Source organism: Lissotriton vulgaris, chromosome 1_1 (genome assembly GCF_964263255.1).
Source record: "Lissotriton vulgaris chromosome 1_1, aLisVul1.2, whole genome shotgun sequence".
Taxonomy (NCBI): domain Eukaryota; kingdom Metazoa; phylum Chordata; class Amphibia; order Caudata; family Salamandridae; genus Lissotriton; species Lissotriton vulgaris.
Genome location: NC_141685.1, coordinates 95,025,428 through 95,037,868, shown reverse-complemented (window position 1 = coordinate 95,037,868; position 12,441 = coordinate 95,025,428). Strand labels below are relative to the sequence as shown.

The 12,441-nt window shown below is 43.2% G+C and overlaps 1 protein-coding gene across 1 annotated transcript in view; it reads right to left on the bottom strand.

The window, feature by feature from the left end:
* Nucleotides 1-566: 566 nt before the first annotated feature.
* LOC147737537 (uncharacterized) overlaps nucleotides 567-12,441 on the bottom strand; it is a 63,533-nt gene continuing 51,658 nt past the window's right edge. The window contains exon 4 of the mRNA XM_086936179.1: nucleotides 567-3,937. Coding sequence (XP_086792305.1) covers nucleotides 1,409-2,602 — 1,194 coding nt within the window. The 5' untranslated portion in view covers nucleotides 2,603-3,937 and the 3' untranslated portion in view covers nucleotides 567-1,408. The remainder of the gene's footprint in view (nucleotides 3,938-12,441) is intronic.

Genomic DNA, 12,441 nt, shown 5'->3' with positions numbered 1-12,441 from the left:
CCTCTCCCTATTCCACCCAGACTTAACAGTGGTGACGGATGTATTACTTCTGGGATTGGAAGGTCATATGGGAGACAGAGACTAGGGAACCCTCGTCACCGGCAGAGACCCAACTCCACAACAAGCTGTTGGAGTTGCGAGCATTTCACTTGGCGGTGAATGTCTTCGTGCCCACCATCACAGGATGGCTGGTGCAACTTCTCACAGACAAGACAGTCAATGACGATGGTCACACTTGAACTTGTTTGACAGCGAGCCGAGAATTTACTGGCTGCAGTTGTTTGGTACGACGAACGGGCCCTGGAACTGCTTAGTTGAATTTGACTTCCTCCCAAGTACGCTGCCCTGAAATACAGAAGAATCCTTACTGGGTTGTATTGAATATAGTTGAGAATCATATTGGAGAAGCGGCGATATACCATCCTGATAAGACCATGGTAATTAACTGGACCGTATGAAACAGGTTTAATCTTATCATGAAAATATAGATTTCAGTCATATGTTAAGAAACAAGGGTGAGTAGAAACCTTCTGGGTGGAGAAAATTTAAGGCATTAATATTGTGAATTTTTTGGTAATTAGTTGATTTTTGCAAGTACTAACACTTCTCTGTGTGAAGTAAAGACCTTGAGAGTTTTGTAACTTTCAGATACTTAAATTGTGGATTCTGTTGCAATTAAAACATTTCCAAGACCTGAAATTACTTTGGAGGTTGCATGCGGGCAGCCTAAGTTATCCTGCAAGAGTTTCTTGATGAATCCTATTGCAACTACAACATGTGCTCTCTCATGTAAAGTAAGGTTGTTAGAAGCTTTTCTGCAACTCAAGATACGCCTCACTTTTCACCTCATGTGGATGCATTTCTCATGTTTAGTGAAATCTCCTTTCTGAGTATAACATTTCTGGCTTTCCCCTCCTGTATAAGGCTTTAGTCCAATGTGAATTCTCTCTTGTGAAATGACATTTTATTCAAGACTAAACCTTATCTGACATTCAGAACACACAAGGCTTTTTTCTCCCGTGTGAGTTCGCTCATGACAAGTGAGAAGTAATTTGTAACCAAAACTTTGCTTGCATTTTGAGCACTCATAAGGTTTTTCCCCAGAGTGGGACCTCTCATGAAGCATAACACTATCTTTCAGATTCAAGCTTTTATGGCATAAGGATTTTCTCCAGTGTGGAGTTTCTCATGGTGAGATATCGTTTTTCTCTACAGCTTTTCTGGCATTCAGAGCACTCATAAGGTTTTTCATCAGTATGGAATCGCTTATGGTTAGTGAGGCTGTGCCTATTAAATAGGAATTTCTGGCATTCACAACATTGGTAATGTTTTTTCCCTGTGTGCGTCTGCTCATGTACTGTGAGATTGTATTTAAAATTGATGCTTTTCTGGCATTTGGAGCACTGAATCATTTTTGATGGTGAGTTTTCTTATGGTGCATGTAACCATCTCTACCTCTGAATCTTTTCTGACATTTAGAGCACTGATAATGTTTTTCCCCAGTGTGGATTTTCACATGTGCAGTGAGACTAGATTTTTGGCTGAAACATTTTTGGCATTCGGAGCACTGATAAGGTTTTTCCCCAGTGTGGGTTCTTATATGCTGAATGAGACGTCTTTTTTCACTGAAACATATCTGGCATTCAGAGCACCTATAAGGTTTTTCCCCAGTGTGGGTTCTTATATGGTGAGTGAGATTGCGTTTGTCACTGAAACATTTGTCGCATTCAATGCACTGATAAGGGTTTTCCCCAGTGTGGGTCCTAGTATGTTTAGTGAGTTTTCTTTTGTCACAGAAACATTTCTGGCATTCAGAGCACTGATAAAGTTTTTCCCCAGTGTGGGTTCTTATATGCCGAGTGAGACTGCGTTTCACACTGAAACATTTGTCGCATTCAATGCACTGATAAGGTTTTTCCCCAGTGTGGGTTCTTATATGGTGAGTGAGATTGCGTTTGTCACTGAAACATTTGTCGCATTCAATGCACTGATAAGGGTTTTCCCCAGTGTGGGTCCTAGTATGTTTAGTGAGTCTTCTTTTGTGACAGAAACATTTCTGGCATTCAGAGCACTGATAAGGTTTTTCCCCAGTGTGGGTTCTTATATGCTGAGTGAGACTGTGTTTGTTTCTGAAACATTTGTCGCATTCAATGCAGTGATAAGGTTTTTCCCCAGTGTGGGTTCTTATATGCTGAGTGAGATGGCATTTTGCATTGTAATATTTCTGGCATTCAGAGCACTGATAAGGTTTTTCCCCAGTGTGGGTTCTTGTATGCCGTTTGAGGCTGTTTTTGTCAATGAAACATTTCTGGCATTCAGAGCACTGATAAGGGTTTTCCCCAGTGTGGAATCTCAAATGTGCAGTTAGAAATGATTTAAGTTTGAAATGTTTTGGGCATTCAGAGCACTGATAAGGGTTTTCCACAGAGTGGGTTAATGCATGTCGATATAGACTCCGTTTAATACTAAACCTTTTCTGGCATTCAGAGCACTGATAAGGTTTTTCCCCAGTGTGGATTCTCATATGCTCAGTGAGATAAGATTTACTGCTGAAACTTTTTTGGCACTCTGAGCACTGAGAGAGGTTTTTCCCAGTGTGCATTCTCTCAAATTCAGCGAGATGAGATTGATGGCTGAATCTTTTTTGGCACAGGTAACTTATTTCCGGGTTATTTTGCTTTGATTGAGGTGGGTTTGAACACTGAATTTGTTCTCACAGCACGTGTTTTTATAAGGTGTATTACTAGCGTTACATTTAGTTTTCTCTTGCTTATATGCCACGGTACGAGTGAACCCGATTTTAGAGTCGGGCTTGTTTAGATAATGTTCAGTATTTATCTCTAAAAGAAATTGTGTGTAATCTTCTTAACACTTTAATTGAGCAAAATATGTCTAGAAGCAGCCCTGTAACACCTGCCGAAATGTTTCTAGCAGATAATAGTCTTTTGGTTATAGCCTCTCCGGCAGCAACTTATTTTGTGACTGAAGTTTTTCTCAAAACTATTCTTATAGTGCAGTGATAAGGTGTTAGTCTGATATTTAATGATTAAACTGAGAAGTACCTTTTTACACTGACCTAATGGCAGTAAGTGAGAACATTAGAACAAGCACAGTACTATTGTGGCTCACCAGTCGCAGAACATCAGTTAATTTTACCCTTTCTATGTTTGGTGTAAGGTGTAGTTCTGAAGACGAGGATTTATTTACATTAGCTATAGCGCAACGATGCTCATTTAATCAGTTTTTACATATCACTCCTGCACAACAGATAATGTTGAGGCGATTTACATAGAATTACAGAACAGTACACATTAAAAAAGAAACAATCTGAGATAGTCATGAAAACAATAAAGTGGTGGATTTTTAAGGTTTTCGCCAGAGCAGAGTGGGTCGAGGTGTTATATCCCGAGGCAGATAGTCTCAAATTTGTGTAACTTGTTAAAAATGGTTGTTGAACAGAGGCGATTTTCCAATCTTTTGGTTGTTAACGTGTCAGCTTCGGAGTCTTCTTTCAGAGTCTTTTCTTAGATGGTTTAAGAAGAAACCTTTTGTTATATCTTTCTTTTATGCAGTGTGTGCTTCCTCTCTGAAATTACATGATGCTTTAGATGAAAGTTATTCTGTCATGCTGAGGTAGTTTGTCTTTCTGATATTATTTCAGATGAGGATGCTGTGATTGGTCTTTCTGGGATTATTTCTGATGCTGTGTGCACAGATATGGCTTTGCTCTGTGTTAATGAAATGCTAAATTAGAGACTTCACTTACAGATATAGTACTTTCCTCAGCTCCCACTTCCTCGCCACACCTAGATTCTGGAAATTTTTTAAACTTAGAATGCTGGATGTCCTTCAGTTTTTCAAAATAATCCTTCTTATGGCACTAACATTCAGTTGCCTGGTGCTAAATCTTGCTTTCTTCGTCCGTAATTTCAATCACCTATAGTATTAAAATTAAATAGTTAATGCATAATACATGTACATTTCCACAAAAATAATTTACAAGCAGAGTGCAGAATGGTAGCCTGAGAGTACTTGGATGTAGGAGTGAGGAATTGTAGAATGTCCAACATTTTATTAAGCTCACAAAGGATACATGTACCCTATGGACTTGTAACATAGAACCCCAAAGGCAGATATTAAAGTCACATGGACTGGCACCAAACAGATATTTAAAAAAGAATACTATTAATTTATTTTAAATGTAGATTTTTGAGATAGGAATTTCCCTCCCACGGAAAACAGGTGTTTCCCCCTGCCCTGAGTTGCCACCTACTTGTATCTGGTACTGTGACTTTTGAGTTCTGGCCTCTGCCACACGCAAATCTATTGTGTGTTGCAAGGACTATGCCTAGACCTATCCCTCAACTATGGTCCAGAGTATGAATCAAGGGCAATGAAATTAAGGCGTACTTTCATGTGTCAGATAGTTACTAACTGGTACTATACGCCGGAGCTCGTGAATCGCTTTGACCCTCGATGTAGCGATCTGTTGTTGGAGGGAGTGCGGGGAGAAAGGAACATTGGAACACATCCTCTGGAGTTGCACCCACATACAGCCATACTGGTCCCAAGTACTGGATGAAATAGATCTTCACTTAGAAACTTGGCTCCCTCGTTTTCCCTCCTATATCCTCCTGGGCCTGCCTAACCCATTGATGAATCCGCTTAAATCCCGAAGGGGACGACTAATAGCGATTGCCATAGGGGAGGCCTTGCAGAACATCTTCATTCCCTTGTGCACCGCCAGAATCCCTACACTCTCTGGCTGGCTTCAACGGCTTTGGATGATACTGGGTATGGAGAAACTCACACTCACACTGGCTGGTAGGGGGTCGGAGTTCCCAGAGTTGTGGCGACCCTTCTTGACCCTCCTGGTGTCCGAATTCTGAGAGTTGACACGCCCCAGATATCTTCGACTACTGCATGTCCCAGACACGCAGATTCCTAGTGACAGTTCCACGAAAAGTCATACAAGACGACGCTGATCAGGGCGTAGCCTTCCCCTTTTTCCCTCTTCCCTTCCAATTTTAAGTTTTTTGGTGGACAAGGGACGGGTGGGGGATTAGTTTGGGAAATTCTTTATTTGTTCTTCTCTTGTTGATTCCGTCAACCCGCTCCATGCTTCTTGCCTGTGGTAATGTTAAAAATTGCGACCTTGTGGTCTCCTTTGCATTCTGTCGTGGGAGCTGAGGGTCCTGTTTTTCTTCTGTCTAAAAATTAATAAAGATTTAAACCTTAAATATTTGGGCGTCTTTATTACAAGGGAGCCACAGACAGGAACATGCTCCAGAAATTAGACCGGCTTCGCTGGGATGCCCCACACTTGCAGGCGCTCCCGCTCTCCTTACTGGGCCGAGTTGCCCTATTTAAAGTGATGACCCTCCAGGGTCTCCTGTACATCGTGCAAAAAACGTCCTTTAAGATCCCACCAGATATTTACTTTCAAAAGGTAGACTGAGAACTTTGGCTCCTGTTGTGGGATGGTTGCACTTCGTGCTTAGTAAGGTATAGAGGGGAGATTAAGGTGGACTGGCGGTCCGGAGTATTCTCAAGTATAACTGGGTCACGCAGCTGGTGGCAGTCAACAACTGGGCTTTTGCGGACCACGAGGATCCTGCTTACCGGGGAGATCAATTGGCCATGGGCAAGAGAGGTTACCTCACCCCGGTGCTGTATTGAAGAAAGTATGAGTGCACCATATCTACTCATACCCAAACAGTGGTAAGGATGTGGAGAGAGGCTACCAAGGGTTTAGGCTGAGAAGGTAAGCTGACTGAAATTACTCCACTGTACGATGGTGATCTCTTAAGTGCAGTGGGAGGATTGCAGGGCTTCACAAAATGGGGATTAGTTAGCTTAGAGCGGCCGGGCAATGTGTGGAGGGGACAGACACTTGTGTCCTTTGCGATCTTACAACAAAAGTATAAATTAGGTGACTAAAAACGGTTCTTACATTTGCAGGTGGGTCACGCTCTGCAAGGTCACATCTGGGAAGGGGGGAAGTTGCCTGATGCATCCCTACTGGAGGACCAGCTGCTAACTAATCCACTGACCGAAAAAGCAATCTCAACCATCTATAGGAAGTTGATCTACAATTCTCTGGATCCCTTGGGGATGTTTCAGGCAGCCATTCACCAACTTTTGTGTTTTTCAACAAGCTTCCAAAGCTGGAGTTTGTTTTTAAAAACCAACAACTAATCACTCTAACACCCTTGGAACTTTCTCCCTGATTAATTTTCTCCCAGGAAGTGGGATTCATTTAAAAAGAAATTCTCACCACGACTGCCAGGTATTCCCTGTTGGTCCTGAATAAGAGAAAAATACATTAGACAGCCTGATCTAGAAAGGAAGGGCTGTCCGATCTATTTACAGGCAGACCATCCGTTTGTTGGACGGGATACTCCACCACGCTTGTGAAGGAGTACCCTGCTCACCAAACTCTAAATCAAGACCTTTATCTTGTCTGTGCTATGCATGTATCTCTAGCTCTGCGTCATTATGTCCATTAGTCTTTGTATTAGTTACCTGTTATTGTTGTTAGAAATGGGCAACACAATCGCTGCGATCTGTCTATGAAATCCCAGATTGTGACGGTGGTCTCTAACTGCTTTTATCCGCTCCGGAAGATCAGGAAGATGAACATAAGTTACTTACCTGTAAACTGTGGTTCTCTTGTATTGGTATCATTTATAGATTCACATGCTTGAATCTCCGTCGCCGAAGTGGGAGTCCCACGGTACATAGAATAAATAGCAATATAGCAATAGCATAGCGAAAGCATAGCTAAAAGAGCAATAGGAAATATTGTAACATAGAAGTTAACAGGAAAACACTTGTAACTTTAATAACTTGTCCAAGTCCTTAGATATGGTCCAAACTCCAGCCAGTCAGGTGACAGCACCCTCTGGAACCTTCTCCTCAGAGGCTCGGGCTCTTCGATTTTTTAGCACAAGTGTGACATAAGAGCCAAGGAGAAGAGGGGAGCTTCTGAGGGAAGGTGGGTGGGTCACATGTGAATCTATGAAAGATACCAATACTGGACAACCACAGTTTTCAGGTAAGTGACTTATGTTCTTCTCCAGTATTGGGGTATCTTTCATAGATTCACATGCCTTCCCCTTTTTCCCTCTTCCCTTCCAATTTTAAGTTTTTTGGTGGACAAGGGACGGGTGGGGGATTAGTTTGGGAAATTCTTTATTTGTTCTTCTCTTGTTGATTCCGTCAACCCGCTCCATGCTTCTTGCCTGTGGTAATGTTAAAAATTGCGACCTTGTGGTCTCCTTTGCATTCTGTCGTGGGAGCTGAGGGTCCTGTTTTTCTTCTGTCTAAAAATTAATAAAGATTTAAACCTTAAATATTTGGGCGTCTTTATTACAAGGGAGCCACAGACAGGAACATGCTCCAGAAATTAGACCGGCTTCGCTGGGATGCCCCACACTTGCAGGCGCTCCCGCTCTCCTTACTGGGCCGAGTTGCCCTATTTAAAGTGATGACCCTCCAGGGTCTCCTGTACATCGTGCAAAAAACGTCCTTTAAGATCCCACCAGATATTTACTTTCAAAAGGTAGACTGAGAACTTTGGCTCCTGTTGTGGGATGGTTGCACTTCGTGCTTAGTAAGGTATAGAGGGGAGATTAAGGTGGACTGGCGGTCCGGAGTATTCTCAAGTATAACTGGGTCACGCAGCTGGTGGCAGTCAACAACTGGGCTTTTGCGGACCACGAGGATCCTGCTTACCGGGGAGATCAATTGGCCATGGGCAAGAGAGGTTACCTCACCCCGGTGCTGTATTGAAGAAAGTATGAGTGCACCATATCTACTCATACCCAAACAGTGGTAAGGATGTGGAGAGAGGCTACCAAGGGTTTAGGCTGAGAAGGTAAGCTGACTGAAATTACTCCACTGTACGATGGTGATCTCTTAAGTGCAGTGGGAGGATTGCAGGGCTTCACAAAATGGGGATTAGTTAGCTTAGAGCGGCCGGGCAATGTGTGGAGGGGACAGACACTTGTGTCCTTTGCGATCTTACAACAAAAGTATAAATTAGGTGACTAAAAACGGTTCTTACATTTGCAGGTGGGTCACGCTCTGCAAGGTCACATCTGGGAAGGGGGGAAGTTGCCTGATGCATCCCTACTGGAGGACCAGCTGCTAACTAATCCACTGACCGAAAAAGCAATCTCAACCATCTATAGGAAGTTGATCTACAATTCTCTGGATCCCTTGGGGATGTTTCAGGCAGCCATTCACCAACTTTTGTGTTTTTCAACAAGCTTCCAAAGCTGGAGTTTGTTTTTAAAAACCAACAACTAATCACTCTAACACCCTTGGAACTTTCTCCCTGATTAATTTTCTCCCAGGAAGTGGGATTCATTTAAAAAGAAATTCTCACCACGACTGCCAGGTATTCCCTGTTGGTCCTGAATAAGAGAAAAATACATTAGACAGCCTGATCTAGAAAGGAAGGGCTGTCCGATCTATTTACAGGCAGACCATCCGTTTGTTGGACGGGATACTCCACCACGCTTGTGAAGGAGTACCCTGCTCACCAAACTCTAAATCAAGACCTTTATCTTGTCTGTGCTATGCATGTATCTCTAGCTCTGCGTCATTATGTCCATTAGTCTTTGTATTAGTTACCTGTTATTGTTGTTAGAAATGGGCAACACAATCGCTGCGATCTGTCTATGAAATCCCAGATTGTGACGGTGGTCTCTAACTGCTTTTATCCGCTCCGGAAGATCAGGAAGATGAACATAAGTTACTTACCTGTAAACTGTGGTTCTCTTGTATTGGTATCATTTATAGATTCACATGCTTGAATCTCCGTCGCCGAAGTGGGAGTCCCACGGTACATAGAATAAATAGCAATATAGCAATAGCATAGCGAAAGCATAGCTAAAAGAGCAATAGGAAATATTGTAACATAGAAGTTAACAGGAAAACACTTGTAACTTTAATAACTTGTCCAAGTCCTTAGATATGGTCCAAACTCCAGCCAGTCAGGTGACAGCACCCTCTGGAACCTTCTCCTCAGAGGCTCGGGCTCTTCGATTTTTTAGCACAAGTGTGACATAAGAGCCAAGGAGAAGAGGGGAGCTTCTGAGGGAAGGTGGGTGGGTCACATGTGAATCTATGAAAGATACCAATACTGGACAACCACAGTTTTCAGGTAAGTGACTTATGTTCTTCTCCAGTATTGGGGTATCTTTCATAGATTCACATGCTTGAATCAGAGTAGATAGCAGTAATTGAGAATTGTGCATGGTAAACCAAAAGTAAATCGTAAACGGAGTACGAGAGAATACATATACGTATATTACAGTATAGCAGTAAACATGGGTACATCTGCAAAAGCAGAAATATATACATACATACAATGTGTGCAGGAGGAGGTAAGAAACAGAGGCTCACTTTACTTAAAAAGATTACGTAGCACCGCTTGCCCCACAGCTGTGTCAGCATTGTTGGCAGCTTCCAGACAGTAGTGCTTGGTCGCAGCTCTGCAAATCTGATGAAGAGGCACACCAGCAAAGAGAGAAGTAGAAGAGGAGACTGCTCTAGTAGAGTGCGCTTTAATCGTTACATGAAGTGTCTTGCCTGCTTGCTGATGGCAACAGGAAATGTCTCTAGATATCCAACGTGCAAGAGTCTGTTTAGCAACTGGAGGTTCTTTACGCATCCTGCCGTAGGCTATGAAGAGCTGATCAGTTTTACGGATACTGGTTGTTCTTTGCAAATAAAATGTCAAACATCTCTTAACATCTAGAGAATGTAAAGTCTTTTCTGCTGGCAACTGTGGATTAGGGGAAAAGTCTTTAAGATGACAGGCTCATTCAGGTGGAAATCAGATGGAACTTTAGTAATTAATGCCGGATTAATGCAGAGCACCACAGCGTCTTTGGTGAATTGAAGAAAAGGTGGTTTGATAGTAAAAGCTTGTATCTCGCTGACTTGAAGTAAGAGCTAAAAGCAGCGATGTCTTCAAGGAGATGAATTTAAGATCAGCCCTACAAATGGGTTCAAATGGGGACTTCATGAGTTGTGCCAACACAATGTTCAGATGCCAAGGAGGAGGCGGGCGTCGATTGGAGGGAACATCTGAAATAAGCCTTTGAAAAAATGTTGAATAATTCTTGAAGAATAAAGAGAATTGGAGCCATCCTGCCGGAATCTGGAAATTGCAGCCAGAAAAACCTTCAGGGTAGAGTGAGAGAGGCCTGATATTGCTAATTGTAAGAAAAAAGGCAGAAGCTGCTCTGGCGTAGAGTGAACAGGGTGAACATTTATTTTAACATTATTTGTAAAGCGCAACTGACCCCCTACGGGTAACCAGGCGCTGTGATACAAGCGACTAGCTTAGGGCCCGAGAGACTGTGTCCCCTGCCAGGAAGGAGTTAGCAGGATGCCAAGGAGCATACTCTAGGGTAGAGCCAGGTTTTTTACCTTTTTCTAAAGTGCAGGATGTTGTCTATTTGTCTCGTATCAAATGGAAGCGTATTCCAAAGGCGGGACGCTGCCGCACTGAAGGCCCTACCTCCTGATTTGACTTTCCTAACTCTGGGCACCCTCACCAGATTAGCCTATGAGGAGCACAGTGCTCGTGGAGGGACATACCATGTCAGTTTATCCTGCAGAGATTTGGGCCTGTGACCAGGTGGAGCCTTAAATACTATACATAGTGCCTTAAATCGTATCCTCTGCGAGACTGGCAGCCAGTGTAAATCTGAGAGTGCCCGGGAGGCGGAGGAGCGGCGTTGTTGCACTAGTACCACTTTGGCCACCATGGTCTGTACTCTCTGCAATCTCTCAATCAGATATTGCGGGGATTCTAGTAACAGGGCATTACAATAGTCCGGCTTACTGAGGATGGTGCTCCGGACTATCAGCGCTCTGTTCTGTTAAGAGAACATCGGAAGGATTTTTCGAAATGCTCACTTCCACCTGTTTTGTTGACAGTTTTCTAATGTCAATTTGTTGTCAACCATGACTCCCAGATTTCGTACCACGCTACTGGGAGCCAATGGAGTAGCAGGGGATGTTTGCCAAAACTCAAGCAGAAGTGTAGGAGGGATTCTACCTACTGCACAGTGTAGAATCTCTGTCTTCTAAGAGTTAAACTGAAGAATTTGGATGTGAAGCTTCACACCAAAGATAGAACCATTTCCACTTGAGGTTGTAAGTTTTGATAGTGGAGTGTGCTCTAGCGTTAGTGAGGACTTCCCTGCAGTCCAGAGGAATTATCAGATTAGCAAACTCATAGTGCTCAGGCGCCAGTTGGATTCGGATGGAAGATCAGGCCGGGGTTTATAGTAAGAAGATTCGAAATTGGGCGCAGCCAAATTGGATTGCACTCCGACAGAAGGAGGAGCTCCGTAAACCAGAACTGGCGAGGCCATCTGGAGGCTATGAGAAGAATGCAGCAGGGTTATTTCCGCATTTTCCAAAATACCCTTGGGACTAGAGGAATCGGTGGAAAAGGTCTTGCCCCGATATATGCCTGCGCTGCAACACTGTGGGGTCTGATTTCTTACATTAACCATGGCCCAGCGATGCAATACACTCCATCTGGCAACTAGCTGTCGAAGAAATGGTGCATGCCACACAACTAAGTATAGATGCCAGAAGGGCGCAAAATAACCTATAAATTTGGTCAGTCGCCTATGGTACTGGTATGACGTAAAAATGCAATCACATCACTGTACCTGCTAATGACTGAACTGATGTGATTTTCTATAATGTAAGCACCTCTGCTCTTTCACTGCTCCATGATGTGTCTTATGATGGAACTGTTTCTTTCAATAAAAAGATGTTAAAAAAAAAAAATGCTATCACATGGCTGTCCCAGCATGCCCCAATGATTGCGCTCTGGCACAGAGATGCGCTCGACTGGGCCCTAGCTGAGGAGACACATATGCGCCTTAGCAGAAAGGAGGCCATATTTGAGGATACACTAAACACTTGCCGTGCTCATACAGATAACTCCTAGCTCCTGCTTCCCGGGTGACAACAGACACAGACTCTGGCTCTGAAACTGACGAGGCAAAAGACTACGACAATGGGGATGAGCAAGGAGGTGTCTCCACATGATAATTATAAGGTACATTCCCAATTAGGGAATGGGACACTTATTGATCACCTGGAGAATGGGAAGGCAGATTAGTGCATGTGTAATTAGTGACTGCTTCTTGATTAACCTACTTACGTAGAACATATTGGTATGATATGTCTCTGTATACTCTGACTGCCAGGTTGTATGTTGACAAAATTAAAATAAAGTTCTAAAAAAACAAAACAAAACAAAGCCATTACATTGTGGGTGGTAGAGGGTAGTTAACCGGTAATTCACTCCACACTCCTTCGACATGTGTTTCAAGTAGCCAGACATGAAGTTGGTACCTCTGTATGACACCACCTCCTTAGGGAAGCCCACCCTGGTAA